The sequence below is a fragment of the Pseudophryne corroboree genome, chromosome 12 (assembly GCF_028390025.1).
Source record: "Pseudophryne corroboree isolate aPseCor3 chromosome 12, aPseCor3.hap2, whole genome shotgun sequence".
Taxonomy (NCBI): domain Eukaryota; kingdom Metazoa; phylum Chordata; class Amphibia; order Anura; family Myobatrachidae; genus Pseudophryne; species Pseudophryne corroboree.
In genome coordinates, this window is record NC_086455.1 from 127180466 (window position 1) to 127204450 (window position 23985).

Sequence of the window (23985 nt, forward strand, 5' to 3'; positions counted from 1 at the left end):
TGCTGAAATGACTCTGCTTCCCCGTCAGATTTGTATTTTTTAAATGCTCGCTTTTTCTTGCCCATAAGTTCCTTTATCTTTTTGTTAAGCAACATCGGTTTATGATTTTTATTCCTTTTTTTGCTGCTCGTAGGAATAAATTTGAGTGTATTTTTAGCTAGCAGGAATTTTAGTACCTCCCATTTCTCCGTAGTATTTTTTCCTAAAAACAAACCTTCCCATTCAATATACCAGAAAAATACCCTCATCTTTTCAAAATTCGCTTGCTAAAGTTTAGAGTCCTAGTTGAGCCAGTATAGGGCTGTTTATGAAAACTGATATTGAATGTGACCATGTTGTAGTCGCTGTTTTCTATGGGTTCCCCTACTATAATACCTGATACCAAATCCCCATTGTTTGTTAATACCAGGTCTAAGATTGCATTGTACCTAGTGGGTTCCTCAATTAGTTGAACTAAGTAGTTATCATTAAGTGTGTTTAAAAACATATTGCCCCTAGCGGCTCACTAAATCATCCACAATGTAGCCCTGACATCACGTATATAATATATATATATATATATATATATATATATATATATTGCAGCCCCATAGAGGCGCATAGTAAAACAATAATCTCGGGACTGACGTGATTGCGGGACATGGGCACTAGATGGCGGGCACAGCTAGATATTGAATTAACCTCTAAAGGTGGGTACACACTGGCCGATATATCGGCCATTCTCATGAACGGCTGATATATTGCGGGTCCGTCGGCCAGTGTGTACGGCCGATACGTCTGTGAACTCCGTTGTTCACAGACGTATCGCGTCGGCCCTGCAGCACAGCCGACGGCCAATATATCTACTGATATATTGGCGCGTTGCTGTGTGTGTACGGGCGGTCAGCCGACCGCCCGAACACATGCTGCGGCAGCCGGTGGTGATTGACAGCTGAACTGGGCGGGCGTGTGTACACGCCCGCCCAGTGCATGAAGTCAGTCCCCGATGGATCGGGCAGTGTGTATGCTCAACACACTGCCCGATCCGCCCATAGATATATCTGCCGATCAATTGATAGGCAGATATATCTACCAGTGTGTACCCACCTTATGTTTAGAAGTTGCATTCTACTGGCTGCTAGGGACCCAGTTAGGATCCTGGCAGTCGCAATATCGACGCCGGCATCCCGAATAAGATCACAATCTCGGCTCCGGCATGCTAGATGACGCGATACCACATCACTGCTCGGGATACCACTACTTCTCTGCAGCCTTTGCTAACAGTTCTCTGTACTGATACAGATAGAGCGACCACAGTGCAGTGACACAAACATTATAAAATGCTCAATCTTAGAACCTAGATTTAGGGGCATATCCATATGTACTAATAATCACAGAACAGCCACGATTATTAACACTCCGTTTCGCAGTGGATATTTTCATTCTTAATGAAAATATCACCCACTATGTACATAGGGAAGCAGTAGAGATAACCACTGTCCCTACAAGTTACCTCTCCGGAGGAATCTCGCACTGCGCCTGCACAGAGTGCCCGTTTCTGGAATCAGGAATGGTGCCAGACGGAGGCAGTGGGAGAGGGGGATACAAAGTTCTCTCTCCCGCTATGCCTCCATAGGCTTAAAGCAGGTTACACCATCTACCGATGGTGTAAACTAACGTGGCCAAACTCTGAAAAGATTTGCTTTTCAGGGTTTAGTACATATGGGTTAGATCGTAGTCCCCAATGAGAATATTGGGGACTGTGATATGTAGTGCTAATTAGCAATCTGCAGGAGATTTCTGTTACATTACCTGCATTATGCTACTAGTACATAGCCATAAACCATAAAAGAATGCAGAATCTTCAACTAAATAGTCCTTTAAGTATGAGATTGATCATTTTAATATGCAGAATGTTGCCTAAGAATATACAGAAAATGAAAAGTTCACCCTTTGGGTCCAGAAACCAGTACACACCAGGTATGCAGTAACAGGTGCCAATACAGGATTAACCCTGCTCTGTGTGTGCTTGCAGAACCCCAATATTGGTGCTGTTGACACACTTCCAAGTCCTGTGCATACCATTGTTCCGTCATATAGGTGTGAGGTAAGAAAGCACCACCCTCCATGATGTCCTAAGGTATAAAATGCAACAAAGCAGTGCACAGTGGGGGTCATTCCGAGTTGATCGCTCGCTAGCAGTTTTTAGCAGCCGTGCAAATGCTATGCCGCCTCCCACTGGGAGTGTATTTTAGCTTAGTAGAAGTGTGAACGTTTTTATCGCAAAGCGCCTGCAAAAAATTTTGTGTCGTTTCAGAGTAGCTCAAAACCTACTCAGCGCTTGCGATCACTTCAGACTATTCAGTTCCGGATTTGACGTCACACACCCGCCCAGCCACGCCTGTGTTTTCCCTGGCACGCCTGCGTTTTTCCGAACACTCCCTGAAAACGGTCAGTTGACACCTAGAAACGCCCACTTCATGTCAATCACTCTGCGGCAACCAGTGCGACTGAAATGCATCGCTAGACCCTGTGCAAAACTGCATTGTTCGTTGTGCCCGTATGTTGCGCCGCATGCGCAGAACTGCAGTTTTTTTAGCCTGATCGCTGCGCTGCGAACAAATGCAGCTAGCGATCAACTTGGAATGACCACCAGTGGTCTGTCTGGATCCAATTTCTGAGTTCTCCATGTAAATTGTCAGTAGCGACCATTATTAGATACATTCTGCTAGAAAGTGTATCTAACCACCTAACAGAGATGAGTAGCAGATTCTTTTTTGTGCACAGCACCTCTTTCTTCTATTTAATATATTTAAAAAAATAAATATATATATATCAATTTCACTCGCATAAAGATGCTTGTAATGTATGTGTATACTTCCTTTAAACAGCTGCTGAAGAATAAACAAAACTGCACATACTTTACAGCTAAGAAAACAACTCGTCATGGTGGATATAAGTTTCCTCCTCAGATCTACTTTGGCCAGCTAAGTCCTTACAGAATCATACAATACAAGCAGGTGTTACTTTACCATATTGTAACCCATGGAGATAAGACAGGCCCGGAAATCATCACTGTCCAGCATGCCAGTCTTCTTCTGCGGGATGACCAGTGACGGACAGGACAGCACACAGAAAGGTGCCAAGGAGATCAGAAACAGGACAGTCAGAAAAGTAAAGCAGTGCCAGAACGCATGGAAATAGTAAGAGAGATTCAGATATTTAGAGGAAATAGTCACAAGGGGAGTTATTTACAAGGACAGCAAAGAAGATGTTTTGAAGAAGTTTGAAAGTGATAAGGAAGAATTAGGTGAGGGGAAGATTGATGTGGAGAACATAAACACACATACAACATTAATGAAATAGGGAGAAAAAAATACATTATTTCTACTGAATACAGTAAAGCAACACTGGTCTGCAGTTACCTGGGAAACAAAAGTCACGTTATTATCCAGCACTTGTCTTAGCTTATAGACGTGGTAGTTTTCTGTACCTGAGGATCGTTTCCAATATCGTAACCCAAGCTGATGAGGCAGGCCTTAAATTCCTCTGGGCCAAGCGTGCCGGAGTGCTCCTTGTTACAAAAAGTGACCGTTCAGGTGTCCGGAACATGCCATGCCAGGGATGAGTGACAGGGTGAGGGCAGAGAGATGGCAAGACAGGGTGGCAGGATTGATTGTGAATGAAGGGCCATGCAGAATAAAGCAGAAAGGCACATGCACGGGGTAGATGGGGGGGGGGGGAAAGAAAACAGTTAGAATTAATATTTGTGACAAGGATGCATTTATCAGTGGATGTTTTAGGGCTCATGCACATTGGCGATTCTCCTTACACTGTCTTGCTGAATAAGTTCCATTTCATTTACCTGGCACAGGGCTGGGAATATCCCTATGGAGATCACAAGGGCATTGCACATGGATATACTGGGCAAAGCAGGATGAAGTATTGATGCTCCTATCTTCCTTCTCTTCTCCACTGACGCTGGGTCATACATTTCTTTAATCATCCATATGCACTGCTCTGGTGGCCCCACATGATATATCTCAGTCTCCGGTGCTTTCAGATGCTCAGACAGGCCAGCCTGTGAAGGAATCCCCTGTGTGCATGTACCCATAAAAGTGCAAAACTAACATTTTTGAGAACATGAATAAGAACAATCTTGGTGCCTGTGTGTAATTATTTAGCTCATCCCTCTGACTATTCTCTCACAAACATAATGCAATTTCCCTGACATGGTTGTCAGGGCTTGCAGCTCAACAACAACTAAAGAACCAAAGGTTACATAAACCATCATCACACTCCTTTTCTATGAAGTGGGAAGGATTAAACACAAGGGCTCAAGTAAATGACTTCTGACCAGTATCGCTGTTCCCCTGATATGTAGCCAGTACAGTTGGCAGACTTACACATACTCAGCGCTCATGTAATAATATGGTACAGGATAGATTTGTAGTCTTTACCATACACAACCAACTGCATATTACCTTTCATTACTCTAACTGATATACAAGACCGCTGAAAGACGATATTGGACTGGGTGGTAGGCGTTACAGAACAACACTGCTCATTATTACATAGTGTTATTCAACAGGCTCCAGGGTCTCATTATCTGATGGCTACACGGCACAGACTAAAAAAAAATGTGTGCTGTAGGACAGTGGATCTCAACCTCGGTCCTCATGTACCCCCAACAGTTCATGTTTTCCAGGTCACCTAGCAGCTGAACAGGTGTATTCATTACTCACTGACACACTTTAAAAGACCCACAGGTGGAGCAAATTATTTCCCTTGCAATCCTGTGAGGAGACCTGGAAAACATGAACTGTTGGGGTACTTGAGGACTGCAGTTGAGAACCACTGCTGTAGGATATTCAGCGTATGCAGCGTTTCTGTAGGGGAACTTGGAGTCACATGAGGATATAATTATCCTGAACACTGGCTTTCCATTATACAGGCTGTGAATAGTCTCTGTACACTCTTTCTAAATGTGCCCGACTTTAAGAAGAACGTTCAGTAACCGTTTTGATGGGTGTTGACGCTCCTAACTGAAATATATGTTGTGAAATCACTAAATATATAACAGGAGTGAATTCATGAAACAAATTCACCTGAAGAATACGCCTATTATGAAGTGTGTTGGACTGAACACGTTAACTAGAAAGTCTGTAGATTGCGTCGGTGGATAGGAACAGGGTGCTTACAGTATGTGTAGACATATGCATGCTTATTGTACGTAGTGCTTGGATATGTTTAGTTACATGCATGATTACCCAGTTCCACATATACAGAACCAGTGCTTTTAAACATTCAGACCCATGCATGGTATATCCTACAACACAGCCACAGTGACAGTCAGGATAGGTTTCATAGTAGTCCCTCCAGCCCACTGTGAGATGACGGCCGTTCCAGCCATATTCCCTTAATCATCCACTTATTACACATTCCCATGTTTTCTACATAGCCACATCCATTTTTACAGTGCTCCCAGCCATACACATATTAATACACTGACACATATGAACACTACTCTGTGGGATTAGCATTATTGGGTAAGACAGGCCTTCATGCTACTCGCATGTTCTTTAACTGTACAGCATGAATAATTAATATTAACAGTTATAGAAATATACCCCCTTTGCTCACTAGTGACACCTGCAGTACAGGAGGACTCACTCAGTAGTGCTACAACATGTCTTGTCTCAGAGTTGGCAAAACGGGGGGGGGATTTAAATCTTAACCCAGCTGCAACTTTGCGTTTGACATGCACATTTGTCAGCAGAGGGCATACACATGGTTACGGCACTAGAGAAGGCAATTTCCCTGGACCCCATTTAACCGTACATATAGTAATATTCCAAATAACACAGTTTCCCAGAACTATAAGAATAAAATAACTTTATTTCTCTAAACATGCTGCATATATATATATTACAATATGGCAACATAAGTTTAAATACATATCTATTTAGTTGGGAAAATAACTATTGCTCGTTCACAAAGGTGAATTTGTGGTCACCAAAACTAAGTGAGCTTCGCTGTAACAACATTTCTTAGGAATGAGGAGACCAAGTAGTTTGTATTAGAATTTGATGGCAGATAAGAACCACTTGGCCCATCGAGTCTGCCCTATACACATATACATACTAGGGTTAAGTTTTGTCAGAAGCCAATTAACCTACCAGTATATATGTTTTGTTTTCTGGATTGCAGGAGGAAACCAAAGTACCCAGAAGAAAACCATGCAAGCATGGGGAGAAGATAAAAAGTCCACACAGTTAGGACCATGGAGGGAATAGAACCCATGACCTCAGTGCTGTGAGGCAGTAATGCTAACCATTACACCATCCATACGGGTTTACAGCAATACTCAAGAGACTTGTTGGAGACCCTGATCCCAGTTCCACCTTTTGCTATTTGTGATTTTGGACAAGTGTTGTCTCCGTGTCCCAGGCACCAAAAACTACGTTTTGATCAACATGGGAAACGTTCCTGAAAATTTCTATGCACAGAACCACATAATAACTACATGTGTCATATAAAAAAAAAAATAATAACGGTAAAGAAAAAAATAAAACTGAATTCAACAAAAATAAAGATAATGTTCCATTTACCCTTATACTGTCACCTTTGTGAAGGAACGGTTTCCCAGAACTGTTGTCCCACCACCAGATATAAACACACACACTTACTCAGGCTACCCCTATACTTGCCCTAATAAAGAGATACTTGTACACAGGCACATGCATACTTACCCTGTCAAAGTGGTTGAACGAGTTCCTGAATTCATTCATCTGCTCCTGGCTGATGCCTTTGGCATCTCGTGTGAGGACTTGGTTTTCGATCTCATTCATAGTTCTGGCAATAGTGGTCAGAAGTTGTTCCCATCCCACACGGATGTGCTGCAGTAACGCATAAAATGTATGACAATCTCTTGCAAAAGAGGTTAGGTAAATAACTATTTGGGCTTAGAAGAGCACTAATAACGCACATAAGAAGGACTTGTAATAAAATCACACCTCCGTAAAGAGGTACCTAATGTACAGAAATTGGCTGCAGTAGAGCATAGTGTCAGAAATGGCGTAAACACTTGTATACAATTCTGTATGCAAACAAAATTACAGCTACTTTGTTTTGTTGGTGGTATGATGCCAAGACGGGGAACAAACGTTACACTTTACTCTGGGAACATCAGGATATCTCCTTAATGAGAGTACACATGGTGCAGGATTACTGGAAGCATGACTACAGTATATGCTAGTGCCAGTCATTACTTCCAACAATAAGAATGCGCTGCTGTGCGGAGTTATTTCAACAGCTCAATTTTGGTGAACCTAAAATGGACTTAGCCATTTTTGAACCCTTAAATTTGTAATTTACAAATCAAAGTCTCAAAAAAAAATTCTGATAAATTCTACTTTAAATAGACTGGTTCTAACCTAATATCTGACAAAAGAAATGTTTTCAAGTCACGGTCAACATGAGCCAGACTTACCTCCATGGTGTAGTTGGTGTGCTTGTTGTCAAATATAAGGGCCTCCTGGATTTGTTGGTGATCACCCTCTAACTGGTCAATCTTTGGTTTGTAGTTCACAATACTCTTCTCATATTGTCGTAAATGACTGAGTTGATCTTCTAGAGTCCCGTGCATTTCTATAGAGATGCGGCCAATCTCCTGTAGATAACAGTCCATGAAATCATGTATAACAGATGTTCTAAGTGCCAGATAGGCTTAAAAATACAGTATTTTCATTTTTACATAACAAATACACAGGGGTCGATCCTAAAATACGTCAAGGGTGCCATGTGCCGTTGCTGCGGTGTTTAAACGCCGGCAACAGCACCCAATCTCGCACCCTTCACAGGCTGGTTTCTGTTGGAGCTCGTACAACAGTGTTCGGTGCCCTATGGGGCAGCGAGCATTTCTGTGCTAATTCAGGCCGCCAGAAAGTGTGGCCGCTGCCGCGATGATTCGCACACGCGATATCTTTACGGCTAATAGCAATAACTAGAACGGCTAGTGGTTCACTTCTTTGAATTTGTGTAACAAAAAAAAAAATATGCTGACCATTTCATAATGATCTGCATTGATAAATGACATGCATAAATAAAATGTTGAACAAACTTATTCTACAGTTTTGGTAGGCATTACCCCATTTGGTTTGGTAGGATATTTGGTTGGCTGGGCTGGTGTGTCACTAGCGAGATGTAGAAGCCTATTTGGTTGTGATGGATAATTGCTTGACTGGGCTAGTGAGTCATCAATGAGTAGTATTAAACAATTTAGTTGGGTGGGATATTTGGATGACTGGGCTGGTGTGTCACCAATGCAATGCGTTATCCAATTTTGGGTGGCTGGGCTGCCATGAAATGTATTACCCCATTTGGGTGACTAGTCCGATGAGTCACCAGTAAGAGTTATTGCCCCATGCCCCATTTGGGTGGCTATGCTGGTAAGTCGCCATGAAATGTATTATCCCATTTGGGTGGCTAGTCTGGTGAGTCACCGATGGAATGTATTGTCCCATTCAGGTGGCTAGACTGTTGAGTCACCAGTACGAGGTATTGTATTACCCCATCCAGGTGGCTGGCCTGGTGACATGTATTGCCCCATTTGGGTTTCTAGGTTTTTGAGTCACCAATAACATGTATTCCATTACCCCATTTGGGTGGCTGGGCTGGTAGGTTACCACTAAGATGTATTACCCCATTCATCGGCTGAGTCACCAATAAGATGTATTACCCCATTTGGGCGGCTGGGCTGGTGAGTCACCAATAAGCTGTTTCACCCCATTTGGATGGCATGGCTAGTGAATTTTCTAAGTCTGTAAGTAACCAAACTTTGTGCTCTTTGTAAATAGATACATTAACTATAGGATGATTGTGTTGAGAAACATTTAAAGTGGTGGGAAGATTAAAACATACTCTGCAAACTGCAAAAGTAACATTTTATGCTTTTCTTAAATGCTGATTTTAAAACGGAGTCTCTTGCCTGGCCGGGGACAGGTATCCCAGTACCAAATAGCAATTTGTAATATTGCATTGTTTATCCCACCTCTTGCTTCACCAACTTAATTCATATTATATAAATGTACTTTTATATTTATTTTTGTCTCTGCATTTGCGTCACTGCGTCACTAGCATTTCATAGTAAAATGACTGAAGGATAGAAGGATGGACAAGGTGGGCGCAGTAGCTGGAACTTGTCTCACAGTAAAACGTCTCTGCAATTAATTTCTCTCCCATGTAGAGTGGAATGTTAAGCATGGGCCTTGATGTAATGTCAGTTTATTGTCTTAGTAACCATGTATTTCCATATGTTTTTTTCTCTGTACCTGCATCTTTGTTTGTATCCATGGCCCAATGACATTGGCTTGTGCTGCAAACTGCTTCCTCAGCCGTTCGTTCTGCTGCTGGCGTGCATGTTCCTCCGTCAAGGCTTGATCTCGGCGGGGCACCAGCTGTCTTACCTGCATATAATATAATAGAATAACTTGGCACAGTCTTATTAATTCCAACAACACTGCTCTGTAACAAAATAACAAGCTGTGTCGTGCAATTACTGCTGCCTCCAGCTTCAAGTTACAGGAACATTATGGCAATAAGCAAGCACAGTGTAAGCTTACAACATATAATATAGCAAATGGCTAATAACCAACAAAGGGGCAGATGTATTAACCTGGAGAAGGCATAAGGAAGTGATAAACCAGTGATATGTGCAAGGTGATAAAGGCAGCAGCCAATCAGATCCTACCTGTTAATTTACATCTTGGAGCTGATTGGCTTGTGCCTTTATCACCTTGCACATATCACTGGTTTATCACTTCCTTATGCCTTCTCCAGGTTAATACATCTGCCCCACAGATCGGCGTGCTTTAGTCCTGTGCGTGTCCAATATGATCTGTTGCTATCAATATTCCTTACAATGATATACGACTACGGAGAATGAAAAGTGTTACATGCCACAAAAGTAACAATAGTCATAATGAAACGCACTTTAAAAAATAATAATAATAATTTACAATATAAAAATAATAAAATTTTTATATATATATTATATAAATATATATATATATATATATATATATATATATATATATACATACATACATATATATACACACATACATACACAGTGCTTTGCGTTATCTTATTGTGATTTATTGTACACTGAAAAGTCACATGACGAAGATGATGGACACAATAGAGTGATAATGAAATAAGCTCACATGGTCCCACTTGTTGTTGATTTCTTGAGGGGATATAGTGGAATAGGGGTTGGTCCCAGACATATTGACGTGGTAAGTCTGCGCAATCTTTGTAACCTCATTATGAATTCCAAGGATGGCTTGTCGCTCCTTATCAGCCTCTGGCAATGTTGCTTTGAACTGCTCATGTGCGGTGCTCAGTCCCTAGAAGATGAGGCAAGCATTTGTTTTACATTCCAGAGTAATCAGTATCATTCACAACAAGTTCAAAGGCTTAATGACAAAAGCGAATGGTCATTGCATCCATCTGAGTATAGATCTACAGATGAAAGCTGTCATTAATTACATGACTAAGCCACCACCTTGTATAACGGACATGTATACCATGTTAAACATGACTCTCTCCAAAGAACATAAAACAAGCATGACCATATAATCAAGAAAACTACACGTTTAAGAATATGTGTATGATGACCACAGTAGCGCAAAAAATCTCACCCTCAACTGTTTCTTATTAGTTTTTTTCTCTAAGTGTAACATGCAATAATATTCCGAACAAGAAAACAAACACTTGAATATAATTGCTTGGCAGTACTTGCATAAGCTGTGCAGTTTAAATGACTTATGTAGACTTTGTGCCATATGAGTCAGCACCACGACCTCTGGCTTTTTATAAGAACATAAAGGAACGAGGTATGGAAACTTGCTGAGGTTTTAATTGGAAAAAATATATCTTTAATAATGCACAATTTTATATTACAGATTACGTAGTTAGAACATGGTGTTATCAACTTTCTTTTTTTTTTTTTTTACATCATTTGAGCATCAATCTCACAAAAAGAACTTTATATTTAAATTAAAAAGAAATCTTGTAACTTTTTAAGTATGCATTGCATCAGATTGTAAAACATATTAGTTATGCTCCTACTAGTCACTTTTTCCTTTTGATTACCACTCTGGAGAGCAAAATAGGATATAACTGCCCCAGAGTCATGGCTTGTGAAGGCATCTAAGGAGGGGGAGGTCTCACAGTTGGCAGAGCATAAAATAGAGCCAAGAGAGGAATTCCAAAGCCTCACTGCTCACTACAGCATGTGCCATGTGTCTGTGGCCCTAATTATTGGTCTTAAACCAGTAAATAGAAGGTCTATCTCGTTTATTAGGTAGACTATTGTTTATCTAATAAACCAATTCCTCCAGCAGCAATAGTAAAACATTCACTTATTTTGCGATCAAAGTCATTAAAAGCAACTTTTGTCTTTGGAATCGCAGCTATTTTGCCAATTTGTGCAAAGATGTTTTTACTATTATTACAAAATAAATCAATGCTTTATTATTGCTGCTGGAGTAATTGGCTTATTATGTAGACCGTAGTCTGACATAAGGAACTACTTACGGAGTGCATTTTAACTTTCCTTAAATCAAACTGTGATCTCACCAAAAGAGAAGACTTTCACTTATAACCACAAACATATCATTCACCAACTTATTATATATTATTATTATTATATTGTGGAGCAGGTGTACTTTATTATAAGTACACCTGTCCCACAAGAGGTATTGCCTCTCTCAATACTGGAAGATAGAACAAACAATACAACCAGTATTACCAGAACAACAATGGGTGGACACATTACTTAATTATATTTGTTTATTTCGCATCCAGTGTTAATGGATCATAAAATGTAAGCACACAGGGCAATTCTCACATTACCTGGATCTCCTCAATGGTATGAACAATGAAGGTGTCCTGTAGGTCTTCCATGGCACCTTCCATCCAGTTATTGAATGGGGCGGCTCTCTTGGCATACTCCAGATAAAGTTGATCAATGGTTTCCAATAACTTCTCTGTTCTCTAAGTGATCAACAACCAGTAAGAGAGTTATACAAGCAAGATAATAAATCGCAAGCTCCTAGGTTTACTGTGCACGGTATAGATTTCAAATAATTGGGTTGGGGACGGGATCCCGGCGGTCAGAATATCGACGCTGAGATCCTGACCGGCAGAATGCCGGCAGTGGGGCGAGCGCAACAAAGCGTTTGCCACGCTGCAAGCTCGGTGGCTCTCTGTGTTCGCCACAGGTTCTAGTCCCACTCCACAGGTGTCGTGGACACCCAGGAGTGGGAATAGTGTGGTGGTGCTGCCGGTATTCTGACCGCCGGGATCCTGACTACATCCCGAATAAATATATCAGACTACAAGTGAGGTTAGGTGAATTATGAGTACGGTTTATCGTAATTGGGTTACGGACTCCTCGCTCTTCGTGTCACGGAGAGAAGAACTTAAATGTTACATAACACAATCTACCACAAAATGAGAATTTCAATCCTGGGGGTAAAATCTTACAACTGACAATTAAGTTTGAGGCTGTATAACATCGTCTAACACATTAATCCTACATAGCACTAAACGGACTAGGACTAGAATGTTGCACCCAATAATGATCTACATTTGTGTGTGTAGCCTTACAGAATAAGGGGTATATTCAATTGAAGTCGGATCCATTCCGACATTCATTTGTCGGAATGGATCCGACCTGGGCTATTCAATGTCATCTCAATTCGACTTTAAAAAAAAAAAAAAAAAGGCGAATTGAGGTGTGGGAGCTGAGACAGGGAAGAGCCGCGGGCAGACGGGGGAGAGCAGCGGCTATATAGACGCTGCTGTAGCGCTGCTCTCCCCCGTCTGCCCGCGGCTCTCCCCCTCCCCGTCCCTCCTCTACCCGTCCCCGCATCACAGCCGCCGCTCACAGCAGGGTCCACCCAGCTCCAGCAAGCGAGGTCTCGCTTGCTGGAGCCGAGTGGACGCTGCTGTGACATCCCCCGGCGCTGCTCTCCCCATCTGGCTGCCCGCGGCTTTCCTGGTCTCTGCTCCCGCATCTCACTTCGACTTTTTTTTAAGTCGAATTGAGATGGTCGAAAAGGGAGCCAATACCGTTTTCGACACACGCACGTGGATCGGCAGCTATTCCGCCGATCAATGTGCTTTCCGACTTGTCGAATTCCTCGACTTGTCAAATAATTTGGAGTTAGACTGAATAGGTTGGAACCCCTTCCGACCTAAAAAAATTTGAAAACTGACGTCTTTTCGACAGACGGCAGCTTTCGACTTCAATTGAATATACCCCTAATCATGTGTAATTATGTACTTATGCATAAGCCTCACAATGTAAATACTCTACCATTGGCACAGTAACTGCTACGATAAGCACTATGGCCAACAACTAAAGGGTGATTGTCATTTGAATAAAAATCTAATTACAAAACCAGACAAAGGTAAGTACCATGCTAAATAACATACAGACTGAAAGCAGAGCTGTCCACCACTGAACAACTGCAGTCATTAATAAAGTCTACAAGACACATTTGCCATAGTCACTAAGTAATGAAAGCTCTGCTGAGTCAATAGAAAAGTGATATAAAGGGACAAAAGGCTGAGTAAACACAGCCATACAATACATTTTCACCTGCAGGTGAGTCAGCCTGCCTGTACGCTGCATATTATCTAAGAATCCATTTCTCTAGGTCTATGATTGAGCAAATATGGTCACCGCACCTTGCAAGCATGCTTATAGTAACATAGTTAATAAGGTTGAAAAGAGGCAAAATGCCCATTGGGTTCAACCTGTAATCTGTTTTATGCAGAGTTCATTATAATGTACCAATTGAACTAATGTTTTATGTTTCGTTATCAACTGTAAATCATGTTCCTCCAAGAGTAACAATGACAATATTTTCAATGCTATAACCTTGGATATCTTTGTCAGAAATGTATCCAATCCGTTTTTAAATGCATATATAGAGTCCGCCATTACCACCTTCTCTGGCAGGATGACTTATTGTGCTCAATCCTTATTTGTAGTGTTTATGGCTTTATACAGAAAATAACAAACCTCTATGAGTAGTAGTATAAGTATGTTTCTGTCATTGGTCCTGAGTATTTTAAAGAGTGTTTATTGCATGGCTTGTTTTTGTTAGTCATTCATTTTCTCAGTCACGAGCGCACCTGGGTAAAGGACTTATATTGTCAAAGAATAACTTAACGTCCTAACCGAATAACAGTATTATTTTCATATCACACATAATGGAACACTGAAAAAAAAAAAAAGACATTTTTAACCAGTCCTGTCTTCTTTCTTAGAGGGAAAGTTGCAGAATATGTAAATGTTGGTGCCATCTGCAAATTATTTGTATTAAACTCTATTGCAGGAGGCTTCGATCAACTTTGTGGTCAATGGCTTGTAATACTATAATAATCACAGTAACCACCAGAATATCTTTTATACGTATATATAAGATGATAGTGGCTTTGGATAAGGCAGGGTTACCAGATATATTTTATTGCCTCTTCATGTGCAGAAGAAGTGATGGTGTAATGTAAGAGATTGCAGTGACTTATCCAGAGGTAAAATCTTAATGGGAGGATTAGTAACATGGGAGCAGATGTATTAACCTGGAGAAGGCATAAGGAAGTGATAAACCAGTGATATGTTCAAGGTGATAAATGCACCAGCCAATCAGCTCCTAACTGTTAATTTACATATTGGAGCTGATTGGCTTGTGTCTATATCACCTTGCACATATCACTGGTTTATCACTTCCTTATTGCCTTCTCCAGGTTAATACATCTACCCCACGATTACAGCCCATAATCTCCATGACCTGGTCTGGGTAACAGTTGATCGTGTAACTTAAAGTTGTATACATGATATAGTTTCACTTTGTGTATTTTGTTTAACTTTGATGTAAGTGAACAATGCATACGAACATTATGTAATGAGCGCGCAGCCTGCGGAACTGGTAACCAAGGGACATTAGAAGGTCTTTCAGATGCTAATCAAAGGCCTGTAGCATGTGAGGCTGTTTTATTATTATGCACTTATGAACCCATCCACACTGCCTTATAAACCGCACATGAACGCAATGTTTATTTCTGTTGTGTTACGACAATACAACAAGTAAATCCTTTTATAATGTACCCCACACACTTTTTTTCCCCAGTCCTGTGCCCAAACTTTGTGTTATTAAGCCATCCACCATGTAAGTGGCAAAATGTAGCCCTCTGTACCTAATACGTTGGACAGCACTTACTTTGGGTATGTGGCCCAGCCCACTGAAAAGTGGACAGTAACTAAGACCTCATTTACCTAGGGGAACCGTACTGTAGATAATGTACCTGATGTAAACATTTGCATTTACTGCGGAGCAACAGAATCCATTACTGTTGGATACTTTTCTGAAGTCTAAAAGATTTTTGCAAGATTCAAATAGACACAAACATGAATGGCAACTTTGCCGCAATTGTCTTGCGTCAGACACAGAATCATTGCTTTCATCATAAAAAATGCAGTTAACAGTCTTGGATTCAGGTTCCTCCTGCTTAATCCTAGCATGTTAGGGGTCTATTTAAGCCTTGGAAAGGGAGAAAGCAGAAGGAGATAAAAGTACCAGCTAATCTGCTCCTAACTGCTATGTTACAGGGGGTGTAGTATGGTACGCCGGCGGCCGGGCTCCCGGCGACCAGCATACCGGCGCCGGAGCCCAACCGCCGGCATACCGACAGCGTGGCGAGCGCAAATGAGCCGTTTGCGGGCTCGCCACGTGTGCCACGCTATTTTATTCTCCCTCCAGGGGGGTCGTAGACCCCCACGAGGGAGAAAAAGTGTTGGTATGCCGGCTGTCGGGATTCCGGCGCCGCTATACTGTGCGCCGGGATCCCAACAGTCGGCATACTGAAGACCACCCGTTATAGGCTATGGGGCATATGTATTAACCTGGAGAAGGCATAAGGAAGTGATAAACAAGTGATATGTGCAAGGTGATAAAGGCACCAGCCAATCAGCTCCAAGATGTAAATTAACAGTTAGGATCTGATTGGCTGCTGCCTTTATCACCTTGCACATATCACTGGTTTATCACTTCCTTATGCCTTCTCCAGGTTAACACATCTGCCCCTATGTTTGAAAAATGACAGTTCGGAGCTGATTGGCTGGTATTTTATCTCTCTGCAAGGAATCCGGTGTCTGATTATTTTCTGCATTAGGCACATTTATTTGTAACACTGATTTGGTGCATCTCCAGTAATCGGTGTAAGTCAGCAAACTGCTTTTATTCTGGCATGAAGACATAGAAATATTCTGATCACATTATAGCATCAAATACACATTCATTTGCCTGACTGCCATGTTGCATGAATACTGGCACAACCAAGATAACAATCTCATACCTCCAGAGCCTCTCTACGTTTCTGGGTGAGAGCACCAAGATTATCCCACTGGTCACAGATTCTTTGGCACCTAGCATTCACACTTGGGGAGTCATAGTAATCCAGCTCACTACATGGAAACACAGAAAGAAACTAATAAGAACTGATACTCTGCAATGTCACACAAGACGCCACCTACCTAGGTTCTATTACAAGCAAGCTGGCATAAATCACTAGGATTGGTCATTGATTTTTCCATCCAGATACTTTTCATCTGCTACAACATATTATAGACATTTGTATGTCCAACATCAATTATTACCAGCCTTACTTATCCTTCTGCAATAAGCCATTCAGGGACAAGTATTACAACTGGCTTACCGAAATGAGGTCTATAACCCATTGCATCTAATCAATTCTGTTTTTCTAGAACTGTATATAAAATCTTATTGGTTGCTAGGGTTACACAAACTATTTTGTCTATGCTAGTTTTCATATACATTTCCCAACGTGTTTAACAAAATGCTTCTCTGCATATTTACATATACATATACACACACACACATTACACATCTCTATATATATTCATATGCAACTGTATTAAACCAAACCCAACAGACCCCTTAGTAACATAGGGGGAATTCAACTGTCAGTGGGAAGTTAAAATAAAGCCCATGGTGCAGGGTTTTTCCAGCAGCCGAGGGATTTAGCTATTCAATTAGAGGACAAAACAATGAGACACAGTGATTCTATAGCTATAGGTTTATCAAGCACTGAAATCTCTGAGACCATTTAAAAAAAAACAATTGGATACCACTGCTATTGGGAGCACGCATATCTGCAGTCAGTGATCCAAAATTGGGTGTGAGGCTCACAAGGTTTTTTAATTCACTAAAAGCTTTTGTCCAATTGAATTCCCCCTAAAGAATGTGTTGGCAGAGAAGAACCACTTGGCCCATCCAATCTGCCCATGTACATGCATACACTAGGGCTGTATTTTGGAAGAAGCCAATTACAATAGATTTTTAGACTGCAAGGGCTAATTTTAGCTTTATTGAGATTCTAAATTTAAAAACAAGCAAACAAACACTAATAGATCCGCTGCAATTAGATATGGATAACACTGTCTCAAATTGTTTTGGTGGCAGGAAAAAATATACCTGTGCCTTTGTGTTATACATCAGCTGCCTGTTAAACTGGGCATAAACTATACAATTATCTGTCAGATAATCTGTGGTTGGAATGAAAGTCTGGTAATGGATGAGAGCAACTGACAATCGACCATTTGCTCACAAACACTGGAAAATGGACAAAACCGGTCTGTGATTGAATCAATCTGTATAAACGACAGGTATACTAGTTTATTCTATGGTTACACACAGAAATCTACGCACAATTCTCAGGCACTGGGTAAAGATACACTAATCTGGAAACTTTGACCTATACATTCCATAGGAAAATAAGATGGCTGTGTAGGGCTCATCACTGGAACGGTAGTGCTTGCTGGAAATGGGCAGATAAGATACAGCATGCTTCACCATTCTAACGTTCCTGCAGCTAGCCCTCTTATACGGGATCCGGTCTGAAGATCGACACTGTCTAGGTCAACAATGTTTAGGCCGACCGCTATAGGTCGACAGTCACTAGGTCGACAGGGTTGGAAGGACGACAGGGTTCCTAAGTCTGGCTGTCCTACCCTTTATCTACACAGCATCTGGCCGTCCTATCCTTTATCTACACAGCATCTGGCCGTCCTACCCTTTATCTACACAGCATCTGGCTGTCCTACCCTTTATCTACACAGCATCTGGCCGTCCTATCCTTTATCTACACAGCATCTGGCCGTCCTATCCTTTATCTACACAGCATCTGGCCGTCCTACCCTTTATCTACACAGCATCTGGCCGTCCTACCCTTTATCTACACAGCATCTGGCTGTCCTACCCTTTATCTACACAGCATCTGGCCGTCCTACCCTTTATCTACACAGCATCTGGCCGTCCTATCCTTTATCTACACAGCATCTGGCCGTCCTACCCTTTATCTACACAGCATCTGGCCGTCCTACCCTTTATCTACACAGCATCTGGCCGTCCTACCCTTTATCTACACAGCATCTGGCCGTCCTACCCTTTATCTACACAGCATCTGGCCGTCCTACCCTTTATCTACACAGCATCTGGCCGTCCTACCCTTTATCTACACAGCATCTGGCCGTCCTACCCTTTATCTACACAGCATCTGGCTGACCTACCCTTTATCTACACAGCATCTGGCTGACCTACCCTTTGTCTACACAGCATCTGGCCGTCCTACCCTTTATCTACACAGCATCTGGCTGTCCTATCCTTTATCTACACAGCATCTGGCTGTCCTACCTTTTATCTACACAGCATCTGGCTGTCCTACCCTTTATCTACACAGCATCTGGCTGTCCTACCCTTTATCTACACAGCATCTGGCTGTCCTACCCTTTATCTACACAGCATCTGGCTGTCCTACCCTTTATCTACACAGCATCTGGCTGTCCTACCTTTTATCTACACAGCATCTGGCCGTCCTACCCTTTATCTACACAGCATCTGGCTGTCACACACTTTTCTCTAATCATCTATCATACCTGTACTCCATCTTTCTTCCACCATTTTCCAACAACCACTTTTCCCTTGTTCCCCTCACAACACACGGCCAGCCCCACCTTTGAAATGCCGCCGGCGCTGGCTGACTCGCTCCGTCTCCGTGGCTGCCTGAAGGTTAAGTGCTACATTAACCTTCTGGGTAGCAGCGGTCCCAGCTATATACCAAGGTACTTGCTGCCTCCACATGTCCTGCAAACTTCCAGGACTTTGCTGCTAGGGTGCAACTGTAATCTCCTCGGGGGTTGTAAAATATAATACAAGTGTACTTTTAATAATATACAGTATGTCTTATTAAAGTTGTGTGTAATGTATTTAATGTGTATTCATGCACTTCACAAAAGTAATAATGTTTATTGCCCTTTTGGACACTTGTTTGGGAGGGGGGATGGGGGTACTGGTCATATACATTACACATATTAACTGTTATAAGACAAACACTAATAAAAGTGCTCTATTATTTTCCTTTTTTATCTTATTACTTCACAAGAACATGCCACCTGCGCAGATTAATAATATTTCAATAGATGCGTGGAGTTCCGGTCGTGTATATATGTGTGTGTGTATATATGTATATATATATATATATATATATATATATATATATATATACATATACATATATATATATATACATATACATATATATATATATATATATATATATATATATATATATACACACACACATATATATATATATATATATATATATATATATATATATATATATATATATAAAACTTCCCGTAAGGCAGCACTCCACTTAGAATTCAACAACTTCTCCGGTGCCCCTGGACCAGGAGCCCAACGAATCGGCAGCACTCAGATAACAAAGCAAGTGAACCTTTAGGTTGACATCAACATTTCAAAAGTTTTATTCCCTCGTCATCAGGATAACAAGGGAATAAAACCTTTGAAATGTTGATGTCTAACTAAAGTTCCACTTGCTCTATTATCCGCGTGCAGCGGATTTATTGGTGTGTGTGTGTGTGTGTGTGTGTGTGTGTGTGTGTGTGGAATCAATGTGGCTTTACAGCAGTATGTTTCTATATTTGTATAGTTTCATATATTATGATTGACACCCACCCCACATCCCAGATTTATGCACCAATTGATTCCCCACCCACGTTATAGTTGCATCCACAATATCCACAGCTCTGTCTAGGGGAGGTGGACCCTGACTATTTTGTCAGTCCCGGGCCCCACAATTTCTGATGGCAACCCTGAGCAGTACTAATAATGAGTCAAACGGACTCATTGTAGTACTCAGAGTACACTGCGGGACATGACAAAGAGGAAGGAGGCGGTCCGGGGGCTTCCGTTTCCTTCCATCCCCTCCTCTCTCCTCTGACCTACACACTGCCGCTACTGGCCGGGGTCTAACAGTGATGTCTGATCTCATGACGTTCCCAGTGCAAAAACTGAGGAGAGGATGCCCACCGCAAGGTACCCGCTTTTGCAAGTTTGGCAATATACCAGAAACCAGCCAGAGCTTTCCTCAGCACTATGGGATATTAACTTATGTATGTGGGGCTCAACTGTCACGCTGACACAGAGACCAGCCAGGGTACAGTATATATTATTCAACTGCCTGCACACTGTCCGCTGTGTGAGAAGTGAGGAACAAGCTGCTTTTTACAAAAATGTATTATTATTATCATCATCACACAACAGTAGCATATGCTGTTTATAGGATGGTCTAGGGATACTGGCGATCAGTACACCTAAAGCAGAATCAAACACTTGGGAGTTAAGTGTCCTAACCCTACCCCTCTATCCCCTAACCCTCCCTACCTGCAGCCTCATCCTAACCCTCCAATCCCTTCAGCCTAACCCAAACCCCCCCTCTTTAGTGACCAACCCTCCCCCTTAGTGCATAACCTTCCCTCCCCGCAACCTAACCCTCCCCCTTAGTGTCTAAACCCCCCCTTCCTTCCCCGCAGCCTAAACTTCCCACACAACAACCTAACCCTCCCCGGGGGTGCATAACCCTAATCCCCTCCCTTCCCACATGCTTAACCTAACCCTCCCCCTCCGCCCTTCCTACCCCTCCCCGCAGCCTATCCCTCCCCTAGGGTTGCCTAACCCTAACCCCCCCTTCCGCAGCCTAAACCTAACCCTCCCCCTCACAGCCTAAACCTACCCTCCAATCCCCCCACTTTCACCCTCCGTGGCTTACCTCTCTGGTTGCCCAGCACACAGATGTCCAGGATCCGGCGCCGGGATTGTGATCCTATTCAGGATGCCAATGCCAGTATTCCTAGCAGTGTCGGGATTCCGGCGTAGGTATTTCAACTGCCGGGATCCAAACCAGATCCCGTGCTTACCATGTTGCTGGTAATGCTAATAATCATAATAATGCCCCGACACATATGCCTTTCATGTCACCCACTGTCACAGTGTGCTGGGACGTTAGGGGCGCCAAACTCAGATTATATCTCCCCCCCCCAACCTAAAAACGATCTGACGCCCCTGGCCTGTTACCTATAATGCAAGGCCAAGAGAGGCAGAGACAGTAACGTTTCTAGGCTGCAGGCTGTCTAGCTGTAAAGGGTGCTCTTTGTCTAGCTTCCCACTGGCCCATTATTACTGTATAATGCATCTTACGTTTCGTCTACCAATTGGTGCTAAAGCTTTGCAGAAGGTTCTCCAGTTCTCCGCTTCTATGATATATAATTCCTTTATTCGCTAACTTTATAGGCTCACTCACCTTCTGCTCTGACAAAGGTCTGCAGCTCTATGTATGTCGGTCATGGTGGTGGGGGACTTGCGATTGTCTACATACAAGTCAGATGTAAGGTCCACTTACTGGCCAATAGAAAGCTTATATGGTTACAGGAGAGGGCGCTGTTTTTCCTTCTAGACAGAGTCTAGTTTTACCTAAATGTCTCTGCGAAGAAAAGCCGCATAATAACAAAGGCTGAGCCAGACATACTTTAGTTCCTGGGCAATAGCTGCAATCTGTTCCACTCGGTCCTGATGAGCAGCCAAATCACTTTCAAAGGCCTCGTGTTTCTTCAGCAGAGCCTTGATCTCAGACAGACTCGCCGTTTCATAGTCCTTCTTCTGCAGCATGTTTTCTTTACCTGTTGAGGAAGGAAAATATAAAGATAGAAAAATAGAATTTGATAGCAGATGAGAACCACAAGGCCCATCCAGTCTGCCCATTAGGGTTAGTTTAGAGGTTATGGTGTTAGGATATAAGGGATAGAGTATTAATGTCAGTTTAGTGGTTAGGGGATTAGGGTAGAAAAAGTAAAAAAACAAGAGAGAGAGAGCGTATTTCACTAATATGCCGCTACTTACATTGCCTCTATAAAAAGTATGTCTCCAAGCTTAGATAAATCTCCCTCTTTATCTCTATCCAATTTATAGCTCTCCAAAATGTGTTAATTCTCCCTCATGAGAGTAAAAGCTACAGCGATAGGCACAAACCGCAACCCTGATCACCAGATTCTATCAACTGGCCATTGCTACTGCTAATTTGCCAACTGAGACCACGATCTATCAGGTGATGCGGGCATTGGCTGACCGCTATAAGTAAACATGTATTCTGGTCATGTGGCCTAAGCCATACATTTTCTTAATGTGGTCGGCGAAGCCAGACAAAGTTTTGATTACTGGGCATACAAGCAAAAAAAGACTAGCTCTGATAATAACCGGGCAGGTTTACTGCAATGTTAAAAGTATAATGTTGACTGTACACCAAATAACTACTTAGATATGGCTCTATTCTTAAAAAGAAAGAATGATAGATAGATAGATAGATAGATAGATAGATAGATAGATAGATAGATAGTTGGGGACGGAGATCAGAATACAGACACCGGGATCCCAGCTACCACAGGCATTCTGAGCAGGCCGGATCATGAACGCCGGGTTCCCAACAGCTGGGATATTGACATTTATATTATATATATATATATATATATATATATATATATATATATATATATATATATATATATACACATACACACACACACACACACACACACATATATATACATATATACATGCACACATATATATTTATGAAGATTAAATAATCATTTTCCTCTCCAAAGATGAGTGCTAGTATTTCTTTTTTCACTACCTGGGAAAAGTGTTTTTCAGGTTATTCTTCCTCACAATTCATTTAGTTGTGCTATACATAGCAGCTGCACCAAATACCGTATCATCTCTTGTTTGGTATGGGTGAACACACGATTTTATAGTAAAAACTTCAAAAGAACGGAAAAGTCACTTAAGAGCCATTAGTATAATTACAACGTTCCTCTGTGTTATGAGCTAGAAAGAAATGCTTTATAAAGCATCTGGGATGAAAGAAAAAGGTGCTAAGCAGTGCATAAATACTGGTTTGTTATACAGAAACAGGACACAGCCTAAATGGTCTGCCAACAGCATTCCTAATTGCAGCAGATGTTTATCAGAATGTCATCTATGGATATATGTCCCTGTGTGGTACTGTCCTATCATCATCTTGTCCAAACTTTGAAAATAAGTGAATCCAGACACTGACATTTCATAACTAGTGACAGGAATGCCCAGCAACAGTTACTTTGAGTCTGATCATATTACCATCTGTCCAGGCTTCGTGAATAGAAGCTTTCTGACGAAACTTTTCAGCCAAGTGGTCTAGTCTTTCCAACCTCCGGATCTCATTCAGCAGCCACTCCTCATAGCCCTTCTCTGCATGCTCCAAACCTCCCCAAGCATTGTTTATATCCTGGGTAAGAGATTTGTGAGACACCATCAATCTTGTAGCTACAGAACAATGTTACTGAACTAAGAAGTGAAGCCAGCAAGTAGCAGGCTCTGGGACAGCAGCGTAAGCACGCACAAAGTTTCAGGACAAGTCATTTGTATAATATAAAAACAGACAGACAGCGATATCTCAGACTATGGGGTAAATTTACTAAGATGGGAGTTCTATTTAAGATGTGATATTGCCCAT

At 41.9% G+C, this 23985-nt stretch overlaps 1 protein-coding gene across 5 annotated transcripts in view; it reads right to left on the reverse strand.

Annotated features, from left to right (window-relative positions):
- Positions 1 to 23985, reverse strand: part of ACTN1 (actinin alpha 1) — a 95387-nt gene that overhangs the window by 16638 nt on the left and 54764 nt on the right. For 2 of the 5 annotated variants that reach the window (XM_063948005.1, XM_063948002.1), the window contains exons 10-18: positions 23610 to 23757; positions 21964 to 22114; positions 16411 to 16519; positions 11899 to 12039; positions 10206 to 10388; positions 9312 to 9446; positions 7472 to 7651; positions 6732 to 6878; positions 3012 to 3077 (exon numbers count right to left, since the gene is read on the reverse strand). In XM_063948005.1, coding sequence (XP_063804075.1) covers positions 3012 to 3077; positions 6732 to 6878; positions 7472 to 7651; positions 9312 to 9446; positions 10206 to 10388; positions 11899 to 12039; positions 16411 to 16519; positions 21964 to 22114; positions 23610 to 23757 — 1260 coding nt within the window. Of the gene's footprint in view, positions 1 to 3011; positions 3078 to 3472; positions 3554 to 6731; positions 6879 to 7471; positions 7652 to 9311; positions 9447 to 10205; positions 10389 to 11898; positions 12040 to 16410; positions 16520 to 21963; positions 22115 to 23609; positions 23758 to 23985 lie in introns of all 5 variants that reach the window. The other 3 variants (XM_063948004.1, XM_063948001.1, XM_063948003.1) reach the window with 2 other exon arrangements.